We start from the raw sequence: 25,586 nt of genomic DNA on the forward strand, positions 1-25,586 counted from the left end.
GGTTACAGTGAGCTGAGATGCGCCACTGCACTCCAGCCAGGGCAACAGAGTGAGAGCAAGACTCTGTCAAAAACAAAAGCTCCTGGAAGGCAGGCAGGGTCCTTGTCCTCTCCTTCCCCAATCTCCACCCCATCCCTAACAGAGAGAAGTGAGGAATCAGAAGACCGAGTGGGCTCCAGCCTTTGCCACTCACTGGCAGAGCATCCCTGGGCAGGGAACCTTGTGTCTCCACGTCTTAGTCTTTTTCATCTATAAAATGGGAACTGCTCACCTCCCTCAGCGTGATTGTAAGGCTCAAAACAGGTCATGGACATGAAAACTCTACAAGGCTGGGCAGATGTCAGGGCTTATGGTTGCACAATAACCTCTTTTAATACTAGGTGAGTGGACAGGTAATTGGATGTGTGGGTGGATCTCTGGGTGACTGCGCAGATGGATGAATGGACAAATGGAAGGATGGCGAGAAGGATGAACAGATGGATGGATGGATGGATGGATGGATGGATGGATGGATGGATGGACAGGTGGATGGGTGGACAGGTAGATGGATGGACATGTAGATGGATGGACAGGTGGATGGGTGGAAGGATGAGTGGATTAATGGGTGGGTGAATGGATGGATGGATGGATGGGTGGGTGGATGAACAGATGGATGGATGGATGGATGGATGGACAGGTGGATAGGTGGACAGGTGGATGGATGAACAGGTGGCTAGGCATATGGGTGAGTAGGTACGTGGTCCTGTGTTAGTGCGTGACAGAGATCAAGTTCTAAATCAGTCAGCTCAAATGAGGGAGTCAGGTTTCATTGCCCCAGGGAAATGCTCTACAATGTTCTCCTTTAAACTAAGCAACTTCTTTTCCTACAGGTGCTCACCTTGACATCCTATGAGAACCACTCCCCTACAAACCCTTTGTCCCCAAAAAGCTAGCCTCCTCAGCATGTTCTCCAAACTCTCCTAGGATTCAGAGGCATCAGGGAAACCTGCCAGTGTCTTCAGACCCATGAGCTCCATGGGAGCAGGGCACATCTGTGCAGACACCACAGGATCCTGCACCCACCCGGGCCCTGGTCAGTTTTCTCCTAGTTAATGAAGCAGGGTGGGGGATGGGCACTGGCTAGGTAGGCCAGGGATACCCAGAGATGGGTCATCCAGGAATGTGTGGACAGGGAGGGGCTGACTCACTGGGCACGCGGTTGATGGCTTTGAGGGGCCTCAGGACGCGCACGGTGCGGATGGCTGACAGGTTGATGTTCTGAAGGTCCAGGGAGTACTCGACCATCCTGTGGAGAAAGGGGAGAGTGAGGGATGGTGCTGGAGGCCAGCTGGGGCCAGGGCCCGGGCCACAGCGTTCTCCAGCCACCTGCACACACCTGCCTGGACAAGCAAGTAAAAACAGCAGTCGGATCCCCAGCTACACCCGGGCAGCATGCGGCCTGGCACTGCTTCTCCAGCCCTTGTATCCTCCTCTGTAAATGGTGTTGGTGACAGATGTGGGCAGGGGCTAAGGGCATGAAGGGAGCACAGATGTTGCTCCCCCTGTGTGCCCAGCACTGAGCCAGGTGGCTCCTGCCCTTCAGGTCCATCCTCCTGGCCCGTGACTCATGTCAGCCCCAGCTTCCAGAGCAGCCTCTGAAAGCAGGAGGAACAGCTCCTGCACCAAACAGCTCCACGCCCCACACCCCTTCCATGCTCAACCAGCCCTGCAGCTCTTTGGAGGCAGTTTGCCTCCTCCAGGAAGTCTTCTCAGATCTCCCACAAGAGGCAGATCTCTGAGGTCCCCTCACGGTGGAAGCACAGAAAACCTCAGTTGGGGGGACTGGGAGATGGGCCTGGCCTACATTCCCAGGATGACCCCCGGGCCCCCATCACCAGACCCTTCCCCGGGCACCTCCCACCTCAGGACTTCAGCGCTGCCGCCAGCTCCACCTGTCACCCCCCACGTCACCACTGTCAGTAGGAAATGAAGGCTTTTCCTACACACTGCGCAAACCTGTCCGACTGTTGTGAAGTGCCGCCCCCTCCCGCTGCTTGAAGAATCATTGAGTGAAAGCTCCATTCCCTGAAATGCAGCCACCATCCATCCCCCACCCTCTGGAGTGCAGGCTCAGGCTCCTGCATGCACTCACGCACACACACCTCCACACCTGTGTGCACACAGTCACACACATGCACACACAGAGCCACAAACACGCACACAACCACACACAGTCACACACCCGCACACAGCCACACCTGCACAGTCACACACACACACACAGTCACACACTTGCACACAACCACACACACACAACCACCCCTGCACACACACACAGTCACACACTGGCACACAACCACACACTCGCACACAACCACACCCACACACACAGACATAAACACACGCGCACCTGCACACACACATTCCCTTCTTGGACATCCTCATACATACACACTCCTACTCAAGCCCAAATTCAGATGATGGGGAGTGACCCAAAAAAGTGAGAGACCTAGAGCTAGAGACAGAGACCTTGGGGACCTGACGGGGAGGGAGGAAAGAGGGAGGGGGAGCTCGCAGAGAGCAGGGAGGGATGAGGGGGGCAGGAGGAGTAGGAGGAGGGAAAAGGGGTGGGGGAGGGGCAGGAAGAGGAGGCGGTGCTGGGGGCAGCAGCCAGCCCGAGAGGGTGAGGCCCACGGTGACCTGGAAGGGGCAGCAAGGGAGCGGGGCTGCGGGAGGATTCTTCGCGTGGGTGAGCCCAACTGTCATTTTCACATTTTGTAGAAAGAGCTCTCCAGGCAGCCGGGAGACACGTGCGACGGAGGGGCTGCGGGGGTGGCACACACAGGCACACAAACAGGCGCCGGCACGGCACCCTCGGGGCCCAGGACTGCAGAGTCCATCGCAGGCAGCCAGGCCTGGCTCCGGCTGGGCCCCCGCCCTCACCATGCCCCTCCCCCACAGAGGGGGCCCTTACTCCTCCTGCCTTGATCATCATCCAGATCCTGTGGGGAAGCAGATTGGGGAGAGGGGTTGGGGGGGAATCAGTCCCTAGGGAGAGCTAGGATCCGCCCCCCCCCAGGCTCGGTTCATGCTTTGCTGGGTGAGCTGGAGGTGGGGGCTCCCAGCCAACACCAGCCTGAACCCACTCACGTGCTGCCTCCCCAGCGCCCAGAAGGCACACCTGCCCAGCTCTGGCAGACGTTCATTGAGGACTTGTTCCCATCCCCATGAAGTCTCGCCATGAAAATAAACAGATGCCTGAAAGATGGATGGGTAGACAGAAAAGCCACAGCTGTTTCAGGCCCTACTGGGTGCTGGGCACTGTTCTCTCTGCCTGCAGTAAGCCATTTCAATCTCCACACATGTAAGCGCGGGGCCCATTACCTCTCCTGCCACAGCCTCCCTCCATTCCAGACCAGGGCAAACCACATCCAGGACTGGCTCGCTGAGAGAGCCCTTGGGACGACCCCCTGCTGGTCCATAACTCCCCTCCCCCACATGGCCACACAGCTTCCTTCCCCGCCAAGTCTAAGACTGTGGCCCCTAGTTAAGTGAGGGCACCAACCACGGCCCCTGCCCCAGGATAGGCTGGGGGATGAGAATGTCCCCGTGCAATTCAGCCCCTTGATGATAAAAAATGTTTTCTTGCATTTTGTGTTTCTCTACAACAAGGGGTGGCAGGAAGAGGCTTACCCCAGGGTCCTCAATGAGATACAAGTTGTGACCGGATGTCACAGAGGCCCATGATGACCCAGTTAGTAACCTTAGGGTCTGCACACCTTCCAGACCTCAGCCTTGCCACAGGCGGCTGATCAGACACGTCTCAACTTTTCCTGAAGGCCACCTGGGATGGAAGAACTATCTCCCTCCCCTTCTCTTTCCACCCTGGTGACAGCCAAGACAGCTGGGACTTCCTGCCCACATTCCAAAAAGAGAAGGTAAAGAAGGGCCACCCTGTGGGCTGACTCCCCTCAGGCCCCAAATAAGACATCACCTACGGGAGTGAGAAATTAATTCCTAATTACACAGTTACTTTATCACGCAACTTCAGTGCTAAAAGTCTAAAAAAGAAATCAACAAACCCCCCCACTACCTCCTGTCAGCTCCTAAACGCTTAATTAGGTAAGTAATGTTGCTTTAAAGAGAGCACTTCCATCCTGAAGTCACCCCAGGAGGAGGTGGCTGTCTTCTGGGGAGAGGGGCTCAGGTGTGGCCAGGCTGCAGGAGGGGCCGTGCCAGGGAGAACAGGGAGGGTGGGCATCATTTCTCCCCAGCACCCTGAACTCCAGCTTTATTCCTCAAAGAGCCTCCCTCTCCTGCTCCTGGCTCCTAGCAGAGGTCCATCCAAGGATCCCATGACCCCAGCCAGGCCACTATGGTTAGCTCAGGACAGGCACATGGTCCCAGGCAGGCCGTGAGGGCAGCACAGCTCATGAGCGGCGTCTGTGGGGAAGAGGCCCTCTCCCTGGCTGAGCCGCTGCCTGGAAACCCAGAGGCCACCATGGCTCCGTGGTGGCCTGAGAATTTTGCCAACACAAAAGAGGGCTGAAGCAAGAGCTGGAGAAAGGTGGGCTCCTTTCTCCTGACCGCATGCTGGGTCAGGATCCAGCTGGGCCTGGATCCCCTGACCTCCCTCTGCTCTCCATGGTTACCTGAGCCAGTGCTTTCCTTTTGGGTTCTAGGTCCTGCTTGCACTGTGTTTCTGTTCACTAGAACTCAGGGTCCTGGTTGGTTTAGAAAGGTTGTCTGAGCACTTGCTACCTGCCGCAAGCTTCATACCCCTTCCCTCAGGTACTCTTCCCTCCGTTGGACTACGGCGCCCACTGCAGATGAGGAAACTGAGGCATAGAAGGGGCCCGTGTCAGGCCAGGCATGGTGGCTCACACCTGTAACCCGAGTACTTTGGAAGGCCGAGGCAGGCGAATCGCCTGAGGTCAGGAGTTCAAGACCAGACTGGGTAACATGGCAAAATCCTGACTGTACTAAAAATATAAAAAAAAAATTAGGTGGGCATGGTGGTACTTGCCTGTAATCCCAGCTACTCTGGAGGCTGGGGCAGGAGACTCACTTGAACCCAGGAGGCAGAAGTTGCAGTGAGCTGAGATTGTGCCACTGTACTCTAGCCTGAGCTACAAGAGCGAAACTCCGTCTCAAAAAAAAAGGAAGGGATCCATGTCCCACAGCCAAGGGACCCAGGAGCTCTGTGCGACTTGCCCCCTCCCCTGCCTCATCAGTCACCGGCAATGCTTTGCCGGAGCAGGCCCTGGCCAGGTGAGCAGAAGGTACGCTGCTCACCACAGCACATGGACCACAGCCAGCATCCCCTGAGGCAGTGCTGCCTTATGGTCAGAGGAGGACGGTGCTGGGTTCCCATCCCAGCTCACTGCTTGTGCACCATGTGACTTTGGGCAAGTCACTGACCTGAAACGTGTTCACATCCAGATCCAGTGCTCAGAACAGGGCCTCACACAAGGAACAGCCAAGAAATGTGAGCTATTATTGTATCACAGCCTCAACTGTTACCTCAGTTCACACGCGCCCACGAGTCACATGAGGCCCTCTCCAGACCCCACCCCCAGCCAGAAATGAGCTCTTCTGCCTGGTGTCCCACTGATCCTCCATGAGGGTACCTCTGGGCGTATGACCCTGTTCCTCAGAGCGGGGGCTGGCTCGGAGCCCCTGCTGGGTCCCCAGTGCCCAGCCCAGGTTCTGACTTAGAGGCGGACTCCCTGTGGGAGCTTATCAAACAAATGATTTGAGGGACAAGATCAGAAAAAAAAAGCCAAAAAAAAAAAAAAAAAAAGAGCTTGGCTCTGACAAGAAGCCACAAGAAATGACTGAGATTCAACATCTTTCCAGGAAATACCCCGCCCAGGAGATGATTTCTGTGTGTGGCTGATAAAAATAGGGTGTTTCCTCAATCTTCACAAGGGGCCCACGGGGGCTTTCTTAAAATGTTATTTAAGATGTAGCTAATGGAAGGGAAGCTGAGATGCTGGAAATCACAGATCATCTGTCAGGAGGCAGCTCTGGGATGACTCAGGCTTGTGTTGGTTGCTAACTAGACCACCAACCATTGCCAATATCCAGGCACCCAGCACACAGTAGGTTTTCTGTGGAGCACACAGTAGGTGCTCTGTGGAGACAGGGAGGGAAGGAGGAAGAAAAGGAAGAAGGAAATTATGGAGAGAATTTGGGAGTAATAACAACCCTTGACTGTGGCCAGCACCTTATGATTTATGGGTCATTTTACCCATTGCTATGGTCTGAATGTTTACATCCACCTAAAATTCATATATTGAGGTTCTGTCCCCCAAGGTAACAGTATTAGGAGGTGGGGCCTTTCGGGAGGTGATTGGGTCATGAAGGCAGAGCTCTCAAGAATGAGATTATCACCTTTTTAAAACAGGCAAAAGGAAGCTCATCCACCCTTTCATGTGGGGACACACGCGAGGACTCATCTATTAGGAAGTGGGTGCTTGCCAGACATTGAATCCACCAGCACCTTGATCTTGGACTTCCCAACCTTCAGAACTGTGAGAAATAGATTTCTGTTGTTTATGAGCCACCCAGTTTATGGTATTTTGTTAGAGCACCCCAAACAGACCGAGATATCTGTCCGCATCCATTTTCTGCTGCTAAACAGAAGCAGAAAGCCTGGGTGATTTATTTTTAAAAAAGAAATTAATTTGGTTTACGGTTCTGGAGGCTGGAAAGTCCAACATCAAGGGGCTATATCTGGCGAGGGCCTTCTTGCTACGGCATTGCACAGCAGAAGGGCAAGAAAGTGTGTGTGAGAGAGGGAAGGGGCCAAACTCATCCTTCTTATCAGGATCCCATTCCCACGGTAACCATCCCACTCCCACAATAATGGCATCAATCCATCCAGGAGGGCTGAGTCCTCATGACATGGCCACCTCTCAGCTCTGTTGCACTTTGGATTAGGTTGCCAACACATGAACTATGAAAGATACATTCAGACCACAGCAACACCCATAGTCCCTCACACAAACCTATAAGGCCAAAGAACAGAGGTTATTAAGCCCACTTGACAGATGCTCTGAAACCAACTCAGCCCAAGCTCAGAGTACAGAGGGGATTTGGGGGAAGAATGCTGGGTTGGCCACAAAGCCGAAGGATGGGGCTGCAGAGACAGAGCCCAGGCAGGTGGGAACCAGGGCAGCTCCGGGAACCTTGGTGGCAGAAGACCTGGACCTTCTCTCTCCAAGTCTCCATTCAGGTGACTTTACTCCAGTGGTTTATCTCTGGGTAGAGTTGCCAGATAAATAGAAGCTTCCCAGTTAAATCTGAGCTTCAGATAAACAATGAATAATTTTAGTATATGCCTCATGATGTCTGCCTCCCGTGAAACTTAGCTCCATTACTCTAGAGTAGTCTTGGCAGCATGGCAGGTGGGAACCAGAGAGTGGGCTGTGTGGGGCGGAGATGCTTTAGGCTCTGCCAGAGCTTGGGGGAAATGTTCCTCTTAGGGGACTCACCTCACAGCTTTCTGAGGGCTAGTGAGGCTTCCCAAGTCCTCAGAGGCAAATCAACTGCTTATATTTCAGCCTCTGGGAAGGAACCACCCCTTTATGTCACAGGTGAGCATGAGCCCTGGGGGCAGCCAGACCTGAGCAATCCCAGATCTGCTCCATAAAGGCTGTGTGTGTCCTGAGGCAGGCTGCCAACCTCTCTGAGCCTCCATTTTCTCATCTGCAAAATGGGGTTAGCAGTACTAATTTCTAGGGATTGTGAGGATATAACACCATCGTGGGTGTAAAGGAGCCCAGCTCAGTCAGTAAATGATAGTTCATGATAAGCCACCTAAACGGCTTGGTTTCCACCAGCCAGGGTGCCCTTGTGGATTCTGAGAGTAACAAAGCCAGGCCTGGGATCCTCCCTTTCAAGCCTCCCTGTCCAGCCTTCCCACCCTCAGCCACGTGGTAGGGGCAGGGCTGACACATCCTGTCAGGGGTGGACCTTCACCTCTGTCTGGCCTATAGGAGCTCTGCCCACCCCACCCTCAGTGATTGGCTCAGGGATGAGAACGTGCCCCATGCCAGCCAATCCAGGCCAAAGAGGCTCAGTTCCAGGACAGGTTGGAACTGCTGGGAAAGGAAAGGCATCTCTGAACTGGAGGGAATCGGCTCTGAACCCCAGCTGCCTGCCACCAGCCTGTCACGGAGAGAGCTCCAGGAATGGAAGTCAGCACAGACCAGCAGAGCTGTGGAATAGAAGCACACAGGGTCTAGAGACATCTTTCAGGATTCTAGAGCAAGTGGGCCCTGAAGCTGGAGACCCCTTGGCTTTTCAGTAGAGAAGATGTAGACTCCTTTAAACCAGAGTTCCCCTCCCATGTAACAGAGTCCTTCCTGATTCATTATTGACAGGTGTCAGGCACCTTAACCCATGGCCAGAGAATCTCTGGTGACTTCCCCCCATATCGCAGATGACAGCTACCATCCTGTTTCCATGGAAACAAGCCTCCACAGTGACCATCACCCTCTGTCCCACCCCATCCCATATGCAAATAAGAAAAACACACTGAGGTTCCCACGGGAACCTTCCCCAGTCCACGCTCACCCAACGGCAGCTCAGCTTAAAGAAAATGGCTCCAGATACCCTCTCCCCAGCTCTTTAGTGCTTGGGTGCAACAGACAGGAAACAAATATGTAATGATGCCACCACGGCTCTAGGGACTCCAGGTTGATGACTAGCCTTGGCCCTGCCCTCAGAGCATCCAGTGCACCCGAGCATCCACATCTGCAGGGCAGACCTGTAAGTCCAGGATAGATCAGAGTTTAAAGTCAATGACAACACCAGAAGGGTGCCCTGTGGGCTTCACGACATTTGGAGGGCTTCCTTACCCACCAATAGTGCACACAGAGCATGCAGGAAGGCCAGCTCCAAAGGCTTCTGGATATCCCAATGATCACCTTCTGATCCCCATGACCACAGCAGGATCTGTTGGCAGGCGCTGGGCTCTGTGGAGCTTGCATAGGTTGGTGTTGACTTTAGAGATCTCAACAGACCCCTGTCCCTGCCCAGTCGGCACAGGCAGAGCTCCAGAAGCTCTGACCAAGGCTTGAAGACACGGTAGAGCCACAGCTTTGGTAAAGGGTGGGTGAAGAAACTGAGGCTCAAGGAGAGGAATGTGGCTGACTCAGAGCACCCCCCGCCACCCCATGATGTGCATTCTCTCTTCTGATCTTGCCAGGCCCAAGGAGCAACTCTTATTTGATTTAGCCAAGTTCAATGATGTTTTCTGCTTGCTTAGCCCCGCTGCAGCTCAGGTGTCCATAAGACCCAGTTCTGGCCAAATGCACTAGGGAAGGGAAGGATCCTGGAAAGAAAATCTCATTTTCCTGATCCAAGTGGACATGCCCTGCCACTCTTCACCCTTCCTTCCTGTCTTTAATTCAGACATGACACCCACGGCTTCAGTGGCTGCTTTGTGACCATGAAAGAAGGGCCTGGAAACTCAGGATGTCAGCCCCCACACTGCAGAACTATCACCAGTAACCAGAACTTTGTGTTATGTCAGAAAAACACATTCAGGATTCAGGATTTGCTTGAGCCACTGTGGGTTGGGTTTTCTATTACTTGCAGCCAAATGCATCCCGGACAAATACACCCAGCAAGTCATGCTGAACCAGGTCCCCATCCTAACTGGTGGAGCCAACTTCCCAAGGTTCAACTCCTGACTCTGCCCCTTACCAGCCTGTAACCTCAGGCAAGTTACTCCCTGTCACTGTGCCTCATCTGTGAGGTGGAACTGACCACAGCCCTCCAGGGATTGTCTGACCATTCAGTAAGATGGTGCACAGTGTTGGCGCCACTGTGAGCACTCAGCAGTCAGTGTCCTTATTTTTATCACACTCCTGGAGGAAGCATCAGAAGATTCAATTCCCTTTGCCTTTTAAAGTCCCACTGATGGGGCACTTTGGACAAAAGGAACTCTCGGCCAGCAGCCTCAGCAGGGACATACCTGCCTGATCTTTCTAGAAAGCCCTAGCCCAGAGCTGAGGAACAATTCTTAGTGGCTTTTTGTTTCCCAAGAGCCTGTAAGAATCAGGCTGGAGAAGCTGTCCCCAGCGGGCATTCCAGAGACCAGGTTTCCAGGATACAATAAATCCCTTTTATTTGTTTATTTATTTATTTTTTGAGACAGAGTCTTACTCTGTCACCCAGGCTGGGGTACCATCACCCAGGCTGGCATGATCTTGGCTCACTGCAACCTCTGCCTCCCAGGCTCAAGCAATCCTCCCACCTCAGCCTCCTCAGTAGGCAAGAGCCACCACACCCAGCCCAGGGTACAATGAGTCCTAACCTGTCCTCTCCTCACCCTTTAGCCAAGGTGCTAAATTACTGATGTTACTGGTATCTTTATTAGTACTATCAATGATCATAGAAATTCTTTTTTAAAAAATGTTTTAAAGAGATGGGCTGTTGCTGTGTTGCCCGGACTGATCTCGAACTCCTGGGCTCAAGCAACCCTCCCACCTCAGCCTCCCGAGTAGCTGGAGCAATGGGCACACACCACCGCATTGAGTGATCACAGAAGTTCTGTGTTTGTTTTTTGTTTTTTTGAGATGGAGTCCTGCTCTGTCACCCAGGCTGTAGTGCAGTGGCACGATCTCGGCTCACTGTAACCTCTACCTCCGGGGTTCAAGCAATTTTCCTGCCTCAGCCTCCTGAGTAAATGGGATTACAGGTGCCCACCACCAAACCAAGACTAATTTTTGTATTTTTAGTAGAGATGGGGTTTCACCATGTTGGCCAGGCTGGTCTCAAACTCCAGACCTCAGGGGATCTGCCTGCCTCAGCCTCTCAAAGTGCTGGGATTACAGGCATGAGCCACAGCATCTGCCCAATCACAGAAGTTCTTACATGGAGTTCCCACTGTTCTGTTCACAAAGGACTTCTACCTGTCATGAGAATTATTCAAATCCTGGACACAGATGCAGAGATGGAGCCCTCCCTATTTCTCTTCCCGTTCCTGCGGTTCCCAGACTAGGAATCATGACTTCTACCTTTCAGTGGTCCTGATTCGGGGCCACTGTGACAGTCAAATGGGCTGTGGTTTCTCTGTAGGTGGCCCACAGACCACATCAGGGCCACCTGGGCATTTGGTTAAAATGCAGATTTCTAGGCTCTGCCATGCCTGCTGGTACTGGATCCCTGAGCTAAGGCCCAGAAATCTGCATTTTATCACACGCCCCAGTGATCCTGCTGCTCCCCGAAGTTGGAGGAGCATTGCGAGGGGGTGAAAGGCTGTGCATGTGTTTAGGGAGTATAGCAATTGCCAATTCCCCATCTGTGCACACCCCTCCCTCAGCTATTCCATTCTCCACATGGTCAGAAGCTCTCGGAGTCTTTCAGATGTAAGGTGGCTCCTGTTCTCTGTACTTATCCAAGGCAGGGCCTGCACCGGCTGTCCTTGGCAAGCCTCCTTCTGGTAAGGTCCCAGAAGCCTCACCTTCCACCCCTGGCTCACCCCCAGAGACCAAGCATCAGAATTATTGGGGAAGCTTTTAACAGAGGTGGCCAGGCTCCTCCCCACAGGTGGCAATGGCCATTTTGTTTCTGGTGGGGGGAGGAGATAGAATTACCAGCATGCTGCAGCAAGGGAGACACACAGCTAAAGAACATCTCAAGTTCAACAAGAATGTGATTGAGTAGTTCATGACCTCCTAATGGACAGAGGCAGCAAAGTGTAGCTTAAATGGTAAGACAAAGAGTTGGGTTTGGCCAGGCGCAGTGGCTCATGCCTGTAATCCCAGCACTTTGGGAGGCCAAGGTGGGTGGATCACTTAAGGTCAGGAGTTCAAGACCAACCTGGCCAACATGGTGAAACCCCGTCTCTACTAAAAATACAAAAACTAACCAGGCATGGTGGTGCATGCCTGTAATCCCAGCTACTCAAGAGGCTGAGGCGTAAGAATTGCTTGAACCCAGGAGAAAGAGGTTGCAGTGAGCTAAGATGGTGCCACTGTGCTCTAGCCCGGGCAACAGAGAGAGACCTTATCTCAAAAAAGAAAGAAAAAGAAGGAAGAAAGGGAGGGAAAGAAAGAAAGAAAAAGAGAGAGAGAAGGAAGAAATGAAAGAAAGAGAGAAAGAGAGAGAAGGAAGGAAAGAAAGAAAGAGAAAGAAAGAGAGAGTTGAGTTCAAGCAGACATGAATAGAGTTGATGGCCAGGGCTTTGTCACACACTGGAAGAGTCTAGTGCAGGGCCACAGGACTTGCCGTCCTGAGCTGTGTGAGTACCTGGAATGAGTGGCTGCATCAGGACTCCAAGAGGCCACTGTGAGATGAAATCAACAGCAATAAGTGCAAAGTTTGTCATGTGGGTTTTAAAAATGACCGACTTTTAGTTCCAGGGTAGGAGAGACCTGGTCTGGAGAGTGAACATGACCTGATGGCAAAAGGGAGCATAGCCACTCCCCAGATCACCACAATCCCGCACTTCACTGGGGCGAGGGCCGCCCATTCTCTCTACCCCATAAGCCGCCATCGGGAGGGTGGGATCCCGTCCTCCTGCCAGGGACAGAGACAGCCTGAAGCGAGTCCAGCAGGTGAGCGATGAACGCTGTCTTTTGACAAATGGTGGGAAGGCTGGAGACATTTCATCTAGAAGGGGAGACTTGAGGAGGACAGGAGCCGCCCCCAACTTCCGAAGGACAGCCGCGAGTTTGTCAGTGATGCCATTCCTGCAGCCTCTGGGCCCTTCCTGTGCAGTGAAGGCCTTGCCCCTTCTCTGGCCTCGTCTCTTAGCACCCACCTCACAGAAACCCTGGGCTCCAGCATCCACTGTCACTCACCTTTCCCTTCCGCATAGGCCCTCTCAGGCCTCCCCCCACCTGAAACTCCCTTTCCGCAGCCCTCTGCCTGGCCAGCTCTTACCACAACTCAGATCTGTCCCTCAGGGTGATATACAGTGACCCCCCCCAATCAAAATCAGGGCCCCATTCCATGACCTGATGACTTTCTATACTTCTCGACAACAGCATGGATGCAAATTTAGACTTTAGCTGCGGTGATGTGTTTTATTTCTGTTTTCCAAACTAAAAGTTCCATGAAATCACAAAGGGTGTGTCTTGTTCATCTTTGTGCCCCCACTACCCTGCACAAGGCCTGGTATGTAGTAGGTGCTCAATAAATGCTGATGTAGTGAATGAATGAACGGTACCATCCAGTAGGAGCCACAGGAAGATCAGTTTCAGCTTCGTGAAAGAACATTCTAGTGTTTTTGGCTGTCCCAGTTTGAGACTGGTCACCTGGTGAGGCACTGCGCTCCCTGCAGGGGCAGCTTGGGAGCAGAGACAGGCCCCAGCTCTCAGACACACCTGCCATGAGGGTTATATCAGATGTAGAGATGAAGGCTGTGACCTCTAAGGAGCCTTCCAACTTGGAGGTGCTATGCCTGCCTCCGCAGCTTGAAGAAAGAGCTAGTAAGTAATTAGGGGAAGGGGAGGTTCAGGAAGGGAGGAAACATCCTTGGGATGCCAAGCCGGTTACTCAGGAAACAGAACATTTATAGCACCAAGCCTGGGGGGTACTTCGGGGGATGGGTGGGCGGCTCTGGGGACGAGTCTTGGGTGGGAGCGGGACTGGAGGGCTGGGCTCTGGAGCCGGGATTGTGACTCCCCATCCTGTCCTCTCCACCTACGCCATCCTTGAGCACAAAGAATGGGAATGACCTTGAGCATAGGGTAGTCTTGTCCACCTGAGTCCTGGAATCCAGCACATAGCTGGGCAGTGAGTGTTCATGATTCTAGCAAAAAAGTCAGCTGAGCGTGATGGTTCACACCCATAATCCCAGCACTTCCAGAGGCCAAGGTGGGAGGATCACTTGAACCCAGGAGGTCACATAGTGGGACCCATCTCTACAAAAAAATGAAAAACTAAAAAAAAGTTAGCTGGGCATGGGGTGCGTGCCTGTAGTCCCAGCTACTTGGGAGGCTGAAGTGGGAGGATCACCTGAGTCCAGGGAGGTTGAGGCTGCAGTCAGCTGTGATCACACCACTGCACACCAGCCCGGGTGACAGAATGAGACCGTCTCAAAAAAAAAAGTCTCCTTTGCATCTGTCCCCCAGTCGGGACCACCTACATCATGGTTGGGCTTGGTGCAAAGTGAAGATGCAGGGACCTTTGTTCATAAATGATGAAGATTTCAAAATAGCAGAGTGCGATAGCAGAGTGCGGACCCAAGCATGAGCGCCCTGTGCGACTGCATACGTTGCATGTCAGCCCCACCCCCAGCCCTCCCTGATCTCCCAAGGATGCTAGACTGCAGACCTAGCGTCATCCAGCCTCCATCTCCAGGACCAAGAGAACATGTCAAACTGAGACCTCGCCATGATGCTGAAACTAGGCAGCTCCTCACCCTGCTTAACTCAGAACCTCGTCGTCTTTATTTCTAAATTCAAGCAGACAGGAAAGAATCGATAAGCAATACAGAAGGCTTCAGGTCCAAAGGGCAGCATGGGGGTGCCCACGGGACGCAGACAGTGGAGCCAGCAGAACAAATGACTTACTGGAAACAAGAGTTAGGAAAAAGTATCCTAGAACTTGGAAATATGGTAAAGAGAGGGCACCATTTCTCACAATGTCATTTTGCACATAATTTAACAGGCCATTTAAATATTATTTCACTATCCAGGGGGAATATACCTTTGTTTGGTTCACAACTTCCTGTTCACTAAAGGTCTGGATTCTGTGAAATTACATATTAACTTGTAGATTTTTATCTGGCAGAGATACATGTGATTTCTGCCCAAAAGAAAAGATAACCCCAAAAGTTATGGTTTATTGCCCTGTAGGTCATTAACCAGCTTTGACTCCAACCTCAATTTCTTCTTGCATTCTTTCTCCAATGTCCGTTTTCCTAATTCTTCTGATTACCATCTGCTGAGTTCCTACACCTTAACAAGCTGGATAAATTTGCCATATATGTTGATTCTAAGATTTGTGTAAGGGTCACTTTTTTTTTACCTTTTCAGAAATTATACTTTGACCCAGGGTTACTTCCAGAATCACGAGAAGACTTTTAAGAAGCCTAATTAGTATATAAGGAGATTCAGGTGAATAATGTAGCCGTAAAATAAGAACAGGCATCCATAAAACAAGAACAGGCACAAGGTGCTCTGAAAAACAAGAAATCCAAAAACAAGAAGTATTCTCAGGAATTAAAAAGACACTGAGGAAATGAATTATTCTACAAGGACAGTAATAGGGGAAAGGACATTGCTGAAAAGCCCACTTGTGATTCAGAAGCCCAAGTCAAAGAATTCTCTCATATTACAGACAAAATCTGTGAAAGAAAAGAGGAAAGGCATGGAGAAAAGATAGAGGACAGAAACATCCATATAACGCGAATTCCAGAAAGAGAGAGCAGAGAAGAATGGAAGAGATAGAAGAACTTTCTTCTGAGATGAAGGAAAGCCTGAGTCTTTTTTTTTTTTTTTTTTTTGAGAGGGTCTCGCTTTGTTGAAGGCTAGAGTCCAATGCCACGATCACTGCTCACTGCAGCCTCAACCTCCTGGGCTCAAGGAATCTCCTGCCTCAGCCTCCTGAGTAGCTGGGACTACAGGTGTGCACCACCACACCAACTAATTTTTTGTTTTTTGTAGAGATGGGGTCTCATTATGCTGCCCAGGCTGGTCTCAAACTCCTGGGCTCAAGTAATCCTCTTGCCTCGACCTCCCAAAGTGCTGGGATTACAGGAGTGAGCCACTGAGCATGGCCAAAAGCACCAGTCTTGAGTTCTCTAAGGTCTCACTTAGATCTGCCCTAGAGAAAGGTCTGATTCTGAAGGTAAAGAGAAAAGTCCACAAGCTTCTAGTTCAGAAAAAGCAGGTCATCTTCCAAGAAAGAGGAACCAGACCTGTACTGGACTCACCTACACTACTATAGTGTAGGTTTGAATGGCAGGATATGTGCAGGGTTCTGACTCTAGAACAGCATAAATAACTGTCCTCCACCCTCAAAGATCAGAGGAATACATGTTTGGACAGGCAAGATTGAAAAATAACACTGTCCAAAAATCTCTTCTTTAAAATCTACTTAAGGATGTTCTCCAGCCAAACCAGAATGACAATGAGAAGAACGTGACTAAGAGGGGGATACAGTGCTCAGGAAACCAGAGTAGCTTCCTTTCAGGTCTAAGTGACTGAATGCAGTGACTGAGAGAAGAAGCTGAGAGGCCAGATGCAGTGGCTCACACCTGTAACCCCAGCACTTTGGGAGGCTGAGGTGGGAAGATAGCTTGAACCCAGGAGTTCAAGACCAGCCTGGGCAACATAGTGAGAAAAGAAAAGCAAGAAAATCTGGGGAGAAAAAAATATCTCTATAAAAAAGAAAAGAAAAATTAGCCAAGGTTGGTAGCACATGCCTGTAGTCCCAGCTACTCAAGAGGCTGAGGTGGGAGGATCCATTGAGCCTGGGAGGTCAAGGCTGCAGTGAGCTGTGATTGCACCACTGCACTCCAACCTGGGTGACGGAGTGAGAACTTGTCTCAGAAAAGTTGAAGGAAGGAAGGGAGGGAGGGGGGGAAAGAAAGAAAAAGAAGGAAAGAAAGAAAGATGAAAAGAGAAGGAAAGAGAAAGTAAGAAAGAGAGAGGGAGGGAAGGAAGGAAGAGAAAGAAAGAGAGAGAGAAAAAGAGAGAGGGAGGGAGTGAGGAGGGGGAAGGGAGGGAAGTGGGAGAAGGAAAGGGAGGGAGTGAGGGGAGGGAAAGCAAGCTTAGAAGTAGTGTTAACTTTTTAAAAACCCTAGTGAAACAAATCAGCTCGCTTCGGAACATATCTGTGGAATTTAGCAGATCCTTGGTGGGATTCTCATGCCCTGATTGCCGGTCTCAGCCATGCGTCTACTGAATCGAAAAGGTCACACCTCCTCAATGGCATTCTACACACAAGGTCGCACACATACACTGACACACACACTCATACATCTCTCTCACACACAGGCTTACAACCTCCTTTTCCTCTCTCCCCTGCCCTAATGACCCATCCCTGAGTATGGTTAACGCCCCCTCATCCTTCAGCTCTCCGGCATCATCTCCTCAAGAAGCCCTCAAGCCCCCAAGTCCCCAGCTTGGCTCAGTCGGGCTCTGGCGTAAAATGCTCTCAGTAAACCACATGCTTTGCCCAGCACCTTGGTCCCCACGTGGGAAGGCACACCCACTGGCATAGCGGTGGGCGCCTCCCTGAGACAGGAGTGGAAAGGAAGGCCTGGCTTGCCCCCCTCCTTGCCCCCCTCCTTGCCCCTCTCCTTACCCCCCTCCTTGCCCCCCTCCTTGCCCCCAGCAGCTAGGACAGCACCAACACTGGGAAGCAGCTTGTCGGTGGATGAATGCATGGATGAGTTTGACCCCAGGAAAGCAGGCACAAGGCCCAGAGCAGGGTCCCAAGATGCTCCAGATGGGCTCAGCTGTCACCAGGCCTGTCCCTGATGGCAGCTTATGTCTTGGTAGAAATAACCACAGTTTGGAGTCAGAAAGTGCTTAAGTCTGTGCTTGTCTCCGGCGTGCTGAGTGATCCAGGATAGTAATCCTACCAGCTAGCGTTTATTGGGTGCTCATTTTGATGCAGCTACTCTTATTATTCCCCTTTTCAGATGAGGAAATGAAAGCTTAGCGAGGTTCAGTGACTTTCTCCAGGTCGGATCGTTAATTAGCATAAACACACCAGTATTCACTGGCGGTGCTGGAAGACACACAACCTAGGAAGGGAGGAAAGAACGACTGTCTGTCCATCACTCCTCCCAGCCCCGGGGGTCCAGGAGGGTCCCACACATCACCATAAAGCCTCATCACCATCACCAAGAAGCCCTGGGTTCTCTAAATTCTATCTGGCATGCACCGAGGCTGGGACCTGCCTGACGTGCTACCTACCCTGCCATGACGATGAAGAAATCCAGGCGGTTCCATGTGTCCCCGAGGTAGCACTTCTTGCCAAAAATGCCCAGGGCCACCATCTTGAGCACCATCTCCATGGCAAAGAAGATGAAGATGAAGTCATCAAAGACCTGCAGAGGCAGGAGGAGGGAAGCAAGGGACAAGGTGAGGCTGCAGAGCGGGGCCCAGGATTTGGATCCACAGTGTGAGGTGGGGACACGGCATGGATGCAAAGGGCCTGGGAAATACCCAGAAACTCCTCCTGGGCAGGAGGAGAACCTCAGTGATCCTGGTCCAACGCAGGCATTTCGCAGATGAGGAGATTGTGGCCCAGAGAGGGGAATGAGTTTGCCCAAGAACATACAGCCCATTCTATCTGTGCTCTAAGCCTGGGAACAGATAGAAGAGCCCCAGATAGGGATGGGGTGAGGGGCCAGCCCATATTCTCCCTAATAATTATAAAGCACTGGCTACACACTTGACCCCCATTCTCTCTCCTAATTGTCACAAGGACCCCCATGGGTCCATTTTACAGATGAGAAAACAGAGACTCAGAGAGATTAAGCAACTTGCCCCAGGTCACACAGCAGATAAGTGGCAGAACCAGGATTGAAACTCCGATGGATCTGACCCCAAAGCCCACATGGAAGAAGCTGTCTCAAAGTAGCCCTCAGGCACAGGCCTCAGTGCGGCCTTCCTCTGCTCACAAAGGAAGCTCAGTGAGATTATGCTTCCTGAGGGCAGGGCCTGGGTGGAATTCCTCCTTCCAGGATTAGTGAGGTCTGCAATCGAAAGTTAACAAACAGGTGCCACACACGTACTGTGTGCCAGGCGTAGGCCAGTGGTGAGGACACAGGGGTGTGTGCTCAGTGAACTTGCCATGAGGCTAGCCAGGTCTAGCTTGCCTGGGACCTGGAGCTGCTGAGGAGCTTGTTACCCACTCAGACCCCAGACCCACCCAGAGATTCTGCTTCAGCAGGTCTGAGATGGGGCCAGGGGTCTGGATTTTTACCAGGTGCCCCGGGAGACTCTGTGGCCCAGTGCTGCCGGGGAGCTACTGAGTCCTAGAGAAACCCAGGGGCAGAAAGCAATTCCTCCCGGGGGGAATCTGGCTTTTCCAGGCAGAGGCACTGAGTGTTTCCACATCTGTAAAATAGGTACAACGCTAACACCTGTGCTACGTGTATACCTGCCCTACCTGTATACCTGCCCTGCACAGGGGATGTCAGCTACTAAAGGTCAAGCCCCACCCCAGGACCTGGGGAGATAACGGAATGTGAAACCAGAGACCCGTTACTAAAGGGCGTCTAGGGCGGAGCGTGAACTTGGCCTCTAGTCCAAGAGTACGGGAGAGGAAGTGCAGCTTATAGGCAGAGGAGCGTCGGGGTCACTGTGCTTTACAGGTATGCAGTGAGGGCTGCAGGAGGAGGCTGGTGGGGGCGCCCGGGTAAGAAGATTGAGGCCTGGACTAAAGCAGAGGCCCCAAGGTGGAGAGGAGAGATGAGGAGAAAGCATCACGAAGGGTAATAGGTAAGATCAGCTCGGAGTGAGGAAGGGTGGGTCAGCCAAATGAGTGCAGCTGGTGGTGGGGACGTGGCTGAGTTCGGCAGCGCTGGGTAGGGCGGCGCTGGGTAGGGCAGCGCAGGATGGGGAAGGGCAAGGAGCAGGGGTGGGGCGTAGAGTGGGCGGGGGCACAAGCGGGGACAAGGCGCGGTGTGTGGAATGGGCGGGGCACAGGTCAGGACCAGGATGCTGGGGACGAGGCAGGGACGGGGTGTGGGGTGGGCGGGGCGTAGGCCAGTGCCTGGAGGATGGTGACAGGGCAGGGCTGGCAGTGGGGCGGGGCAGCCGGCTCACCTGCAGGATCTTGCAGCGGTCGGACAGGCAGTCCATGTCGTCGCACGGCTGGTACATGCCAAGTGTCACGCAGTTCAGCAGGATCACCAGCATGCTGACACATTCAAACCACGTGCACACCAAGTCAAGGACAAAGCAGCAGGTGGAACCGTGGCCGTGGGGGCTGGGGTGCACCCTAGAGTGTAATACCCCCAACCCACCACACATACAGGCATACACCCCATTCCTTGTTCTTCTCCCTCAGGGTGCCATCCCTGAAACAGCTCAAAGCCCGTGAAACCTGCGTGCCCCCATCACCACAGACATGGCCACATGCGCCAAACCCACCAGGCCCCCACCTGCAGGACCCCGCTCCTTGCCCCAGCCTGAGATCTCCCCTTAGGCCCAGGGAAGGGAGAGGTTTCCGGAAGCCTGGCTGACAGGGAACTCTGGGCTATCCCAGCATCTCCACCCCAACCACCACCGCCCTCTGACTGCCACTGCCTCCCTTCTCTGACCACCTTTCCGTTTCCTGACCCATGGTCCCCCATCTCTGCCAAGACCTGCATCTGGAGCCTGCATAGGGCCCTCCAGTGGGGCTGAGATTGACTGGATGGCCCTGTCCTTCTCTCCTCGCCCACTGCCAGGGTTAGGGCTCAGTTAGGGTTCATTGCCTAACTCCGAAGCACCCGCACCTAGCCCAGCCCTGGCCTGCACCACATAGCGTAGGGATGGACCCCCTCAGGCCTGGCCAGGTAGAAAGTCTCCTGCAGTGAACTGGCCCTGGCAGGGCCTCCGGGCATGAGCTTGCAGCTGGAGTGAGTGGGCTCCCCTCCTGCATCCGGCCAGGCCGCTCTCCTCACCACAGCCGAGAGCCCCTCCATGAATGCCCTCCTCCCTCCCTCCCCAGCCAACTCCTGCCCATCCTTAGAACACAACCCATAGTGTCCAGTCCCCCCACCCTCAAACCTCCCAGTCACAGGGCCAGGGAGGTCAGGGCTCAAGGACTTCAGGGCTGTGTCACTTCCAGCCCCTGCGTGTCATACCAATGAGAAAGCCGAGCTTGCTCAGATCTCCTGAACTGGGATCTCCAGTTGACTGAGTCCCGGGGCCTCAGAAAATCCGTGACTGAATCTGGAAGTCCTCCATCGGATGACCAGGAGCCTCCCCACCAGCCCCCTGGGTCTCCTCTGGCCCCTCCAGACCACCCTCCCTGCAGGAGCAGTGAGCAGTTAAAAACATCCATGAGACCACTTCCCTCTCTGGCGCAAAACCCTGCCCTGGCTGCTGGGCTCTCTCAGCACAAACTTTGAAGCCCTCACCTGGCCTGTAGGGCCCCACTCCGACCCCGTCTCCCTCTGACCTGGCCTGGCTCACTCTGCTCTGGCCTCCCTGGCTCCTGCTGCTGCTCAGACACACAGTGAGTGACATCAAAACACTCCACCTCAGGCCCTTTGCATGTGCTGATCCCCTGCTTCAAGGGCTGAGCCTTCAGCTTCACAGCCACCTCCTCTGAAAAGTCTCTACCCAACCTCATCACGCCCAGCGGCCACACGCCCTCTTTACATCCTGCCACTGTCTTGCTGACATGCTCATTGACTCTGCCGCTACTCTAATCCACATCCCAAGGGGGACAGGGACTTTGCCCTAACATTTAGTAGGTGCTCAATGAACATCTGTGGGATGGCCAGATATGACTGTCCCTTATTATCTGCCATGTCAGTTACATATGGTCCACCGTGGCCCAAAATTAGGTAAGTGCAGTATAATAAGAGATTTTGAGAGAGAGAAACAGGGAGACCACATTCAAATAACTTTGATTATCGTACATGATTCTAATTGTTCTTTTTTAAAAAAAAAAAAAATTTTTTAATGGAGTTTTACTCTTATTGCCCAGGCTGGAGTGCAATGGCGCAATCCCAGCTCACTGCAATCTCCACTTCTGGGGTTCAAGTGATTCTCCTGCCTCAGCCTCCTGAGTAGCTGGGATTACAGGCACCTGCCACCACGCCCAGCCAATTTTTTGTATTTTTAGTAGAGACGGGGTTTCACCATGTTGGCCAGGCTGGTCTTAAACTCCTGACAGGCGTGATCCACCATGTCCAGCCTAATTGTTCTATTTTATTATTGATTGCTGCTCATCTCTTACACTGCCTGATTTATAAATTAAACTTTATCCAGGTATGCAGGTATAGGAAAAAAATAGAAAAAGAAAACATAAATATAGGGTTCCGTGCTGTCTGTGGCTTCAGGCATCCACTGAGGGTCTTGGAACATGTCCCCGTGGATAAGAGGGACGCTAGTGAAAATCTCTATGGGCCCTGCCCTCTCCAACTTCCAGGGACTCAGAAGTATCTCCAAGCAAACCCCTCACCCCTCCATTTCAACCCTTGCCCTTAGCTGGGATGTAGCCACACCGAACAAACTCCTGGCGGGACCCTACCCAGTCAGGAGTGGGAGCTGTGACCTGGTTTCCATGGCAACAGCCTCCCTCCCATCCCCAGCCTTGCCCACTTTGGGATGCTGTCTTCTCCTGGCATCTCCTCAGCTCCTCCCGGCCCCAGCCCTGCTCCTTCCTGTCCCCTCACCCCACTGCCACTCTCCCGCCATAGCCTGTAATTAATTTCAGTCGCTGCCATGGCCCCCTTTGAGCCTGAGCCTGGCTCCGGCAGCAGCTTCATCAATAATTAACTTTTTTGAAGTTCAAACGTTCTAATTACCAGAGAACATCCCCCATCCCCCTGGCCTTCCCCCTGTTCCTGTCTCAGGCTCTCTCCTTCCAGCCCCATCCTCTTCTCCCTCTACCCTTCCTGCTAGTTTCAGGCTCAAAGTGCCCTTTGCAGGTGTCTCCCGGGAGCCTGGCACCCCTGCTCTCTCCTCAATAAGGCCCTGAGCAGTGGGAATCAGCAGGACCATTTTACAGTTAAGGAAGGCTGAGGCATGGGGAAATCAGAGGGCTCTCCTGGGCTGCACAGCTAGGAAGTACTTGAGCAGAGACTCACACCGGGCCTGCTGAATTCCAATGCCAACGCTGTCCTCTGTGAAGTATGGCCGTCTCTGCCCATGGCTTTCCTTCCTCCCCTGAGATCTCTCAGCCCATCTTCAGTGTCTCTCCGCAGGACCCTGATCCAGCATCCCCTGTATCCCCCAGCTCTAGTCTATGCCCCTCCAATCTGCCCCACACGATAACCAGGCACTTGCTGTTCGCCCAACACAACTTGAGCATTTTGCAAGTGTTATCTCATTTAATCCTCACGGCTCTATTATAAGCCCCATTTACAAATACGGAAACCCAGACACAAAAGGGAAACAGATTGGCCCAAGGTCACCAGCTGGAAAAGAGCAGAGCTGAGACATAAAACCTCGGGCTGGAGGCTTTTCCTGCCTCCAAGCTGTTTTGCCACTGCCAGGCTAATCTGCCTGGAACACACTCTGCTGATGCCTCTCTCCTGCTCAGGAACCTCCTATGGCTCCCCACCACCCTCCCAACCTTTCTGGTCTTACTGCTCACTGGCCTTAGCACGCACTGAACTCCTCACTGTCCCCAAACAGGCCCTCTGCCTGCACTTCTCCTTCCCTCCATCTCTCCAGCAGGCAGACTCTTTCAGAGCCCAGTTCTTGGGTCACCTCTTCTTGAAGCTTCCCCGGATGTGCCTCTCACCCCTCACAAGGCAGTGGCTCAGCCTCCACTCCGGAACCGCTCCAACTTGCCTTGGCTAGCGTGTACCATGGTAATGAATTTGGCAGTAACTCTGGCGACTGTGTGCCAGGCACCCTAGGGACATGACCTCCGCTCTCACGATCCCCTGGGGGCTAATGAGGAACAGGCCTGGAGAGCTGACACCACTCACCCAAGGTCATCCAGTCCCCAAGCAGCCCAAACTGACTCGCGGCAGTGCCGCCGGCAGTGCCGGCAGCCGCTGCACAGCGCTGCCTCTGTGGCTCATCTAACTCTCCCTTTGCACTGGGTCCCCCCAGGAGGCAGATGGAGTGACTTTCATCCCTGGGCTGCTCAACTTCAGAAATTCAGCAATGGACGATCTCAGCCCTTGCCCAGAGGTGCCCGGGGAAATCCCAGATGGCACAGCTTGGGCCCCTTCCAAGAGCCCAGGAGGCTCAGAAGTCAGGCCAGAACTGGCATTGCTGCCCGTGGTTCTTGACACACTCCCCACTGGCTCAGGGATCAAAGGCACCAGCCCTCCTTGAAGTTAAACGAGACAGTGCAGCGTGGGGTAGGAGGGTGGCAGGAGGAAGTCAAGGTCTCCGGCTCGAGCCACTCTGCCACCTGGCCCAACGCCTCATGCTTCCACCATGAGTCACAAGTGTTGAGGAACTCTCTGAGAATACAGGCAAGTGAAGCCATGAGGTTCTGGGACAACCTGAAGGTAGTGGGAGGCCCAAGGGGCAGTGCAGGATTTCCAGGTGATAGAGCGAGCAGGGCTGGAGTACTACTACCACGAGGTCAAGGAGTCTTCAATGGCTCCCAACTGCCTCTCACAGCTAGGCTCGAACCTTCCCCCCTCCGAGAGGCATCGTGCAGTTGAGACCCAGACGCCTCGCCTGCTTCACCCCCCAAGCCCTCACTGCGGTGGGGTGACCTTTGCCACAGAGCAGCCCTGCCAACGTTGTTAGAGAGCAACGGACCCAATCCCTCATTGCACTGATGGAAAACAGAGGGGCAGGAGCCTGTCCCATCTCCACAGCGAGCTCAGAGCAGAAGTGGCACTCGGACAACAGACTCCCCACCCACGGGGGTCCCCTAGCCACAGTCCATTTTCACGCTCACACCAAAACCCTCTGCGTTTCCCCACACACTCACACGCCGTCACTTTAAGCTAATTAGATCCCTGACGGGCAGCCCTGAGCGCCTTTGAGGAACACAGATGGAGAAACAGATCAATGGCGATGCAATCCATCATGTTTCTTGGCAGGCAAAGCCGTCCCAAGCATGCAGGCCTGGGGGAGAAGCACACTCAGGGTCCTTGGGTGCTACTGCAGAGATCCCCAGCATCTCAGCACAGCCTGGGATCTCAGCCCCACTTCCCACCCATGTCCCCCACCCATCACATCTCTCAAAGTCTTCACAACTGGAGTCTCAGAGCTGAGCAGGGGGAATAAACGTGCTTATATTGGGTGCCTGTTGTGTGCCAGGCACCAGCCTACCAATGGTAATAATGGTGACAATCATGAACACTTCTTCAGTGTCCCTGAGTGTCTGTTTGCCAAGGAGCCTCCTAATCAAACAGCATGCATGGCCAAGTGCAGTGGCTTACGCCTGTGATCCCAGCACTTTGGCGAGGCCAGGGCAAGCGGATCACCTGAGGTCAGGAGTTCAAGACCAGCCTAGCCAATACAGTGAAACCCTGTCTCTACTAAAAGTACAAAAAATTAGCTGAGCATGGTGGTGGGCACCTGTAATCCCAGCTACTCAGGAGGCTGAGGCAGAAGAATCACTTGAACCTGGGAGGTGGAGGTTGCAGTGAGCTTAGAGCGCGCCGCTGTACTCCAGCATGGGTGACAGAGTGAAACTCCATCTCAAAAACAAATAAATAAAAGAGGCTGGGCACAGTGGCTCATGCCTGTATTCCTAGCACTTTGGGAGGCTGAGGCAACAGATCACGAGGTCAGGAGATCAAGACCAACCTGGCTAACATGGTGAAACCCTGTCTCTCCTAAAAATACAAAAATCAGCTGGGTGTGGTGGTGCGCACCTGTAGTCCCAGCTACCTGGAAGGCTGAAGCAGGACAATTGCTTGAACCCAGAAGGTGGAGGTTGCAGTGAGTCAAGATCTCGCCACTGCACTCCAGGCTGGGTGACAGAGCGAGACTCTGTCTCAAAAAAAAAAAAAAAGAAAAGAAAAGAAAAGAAGAGAA

At 53.0% G+C, this 25,586-nt stretch overlaps 1 protein-coding gene across 3 annotated transcripts in view; it reads right to left on the bottom strand.

Annotated features, from left to right (window-relative positions):
* Positions 1-25,586, bottom strand: part of CACNA1I (calcium voltage-gated channel subunit alpha1 I) — a 127,595-nt gene that overhangs the window by 68,203 nt on the left and 33,806 nt on the right. For all 3 annotated transcript variants that reach the window (XM_017544568.2, XM_037744373.1, XM_017544569.1), the window contains 3 exons: positions 19,734-19,845; positions 17,874-18,007; positions 1,188-1,285 (listed from right to left, as the gene is read on the bottom strand). In XM_017544568.2, coding sequence (XP_017400057.1) covers positions 1,188-1,285; positions 17,874-18,007; positions 19,734-19,845 — 344 coding nt within the window. The remainder of the gene's footprint in view (positions 1-1,187; positions 1,286-17,873; positions 18,008-19,733; positions 19,846-25,586) is intronic.

This window comes from Cebus imitator, unplaced genomic scaffold (assembly GCF_001604975.1).
Source record: "Cebus imitator isolate Cc_AM_T3 unplaced genomic scaffold, Cebus_imitator-1.0 Scaffold170, whole genome shotgun sequence".
NCBI lineage: Eukaryota > Metazoa > Chordata > Mammalia > Primates > Cebidae > Cebus > Cebus imitator.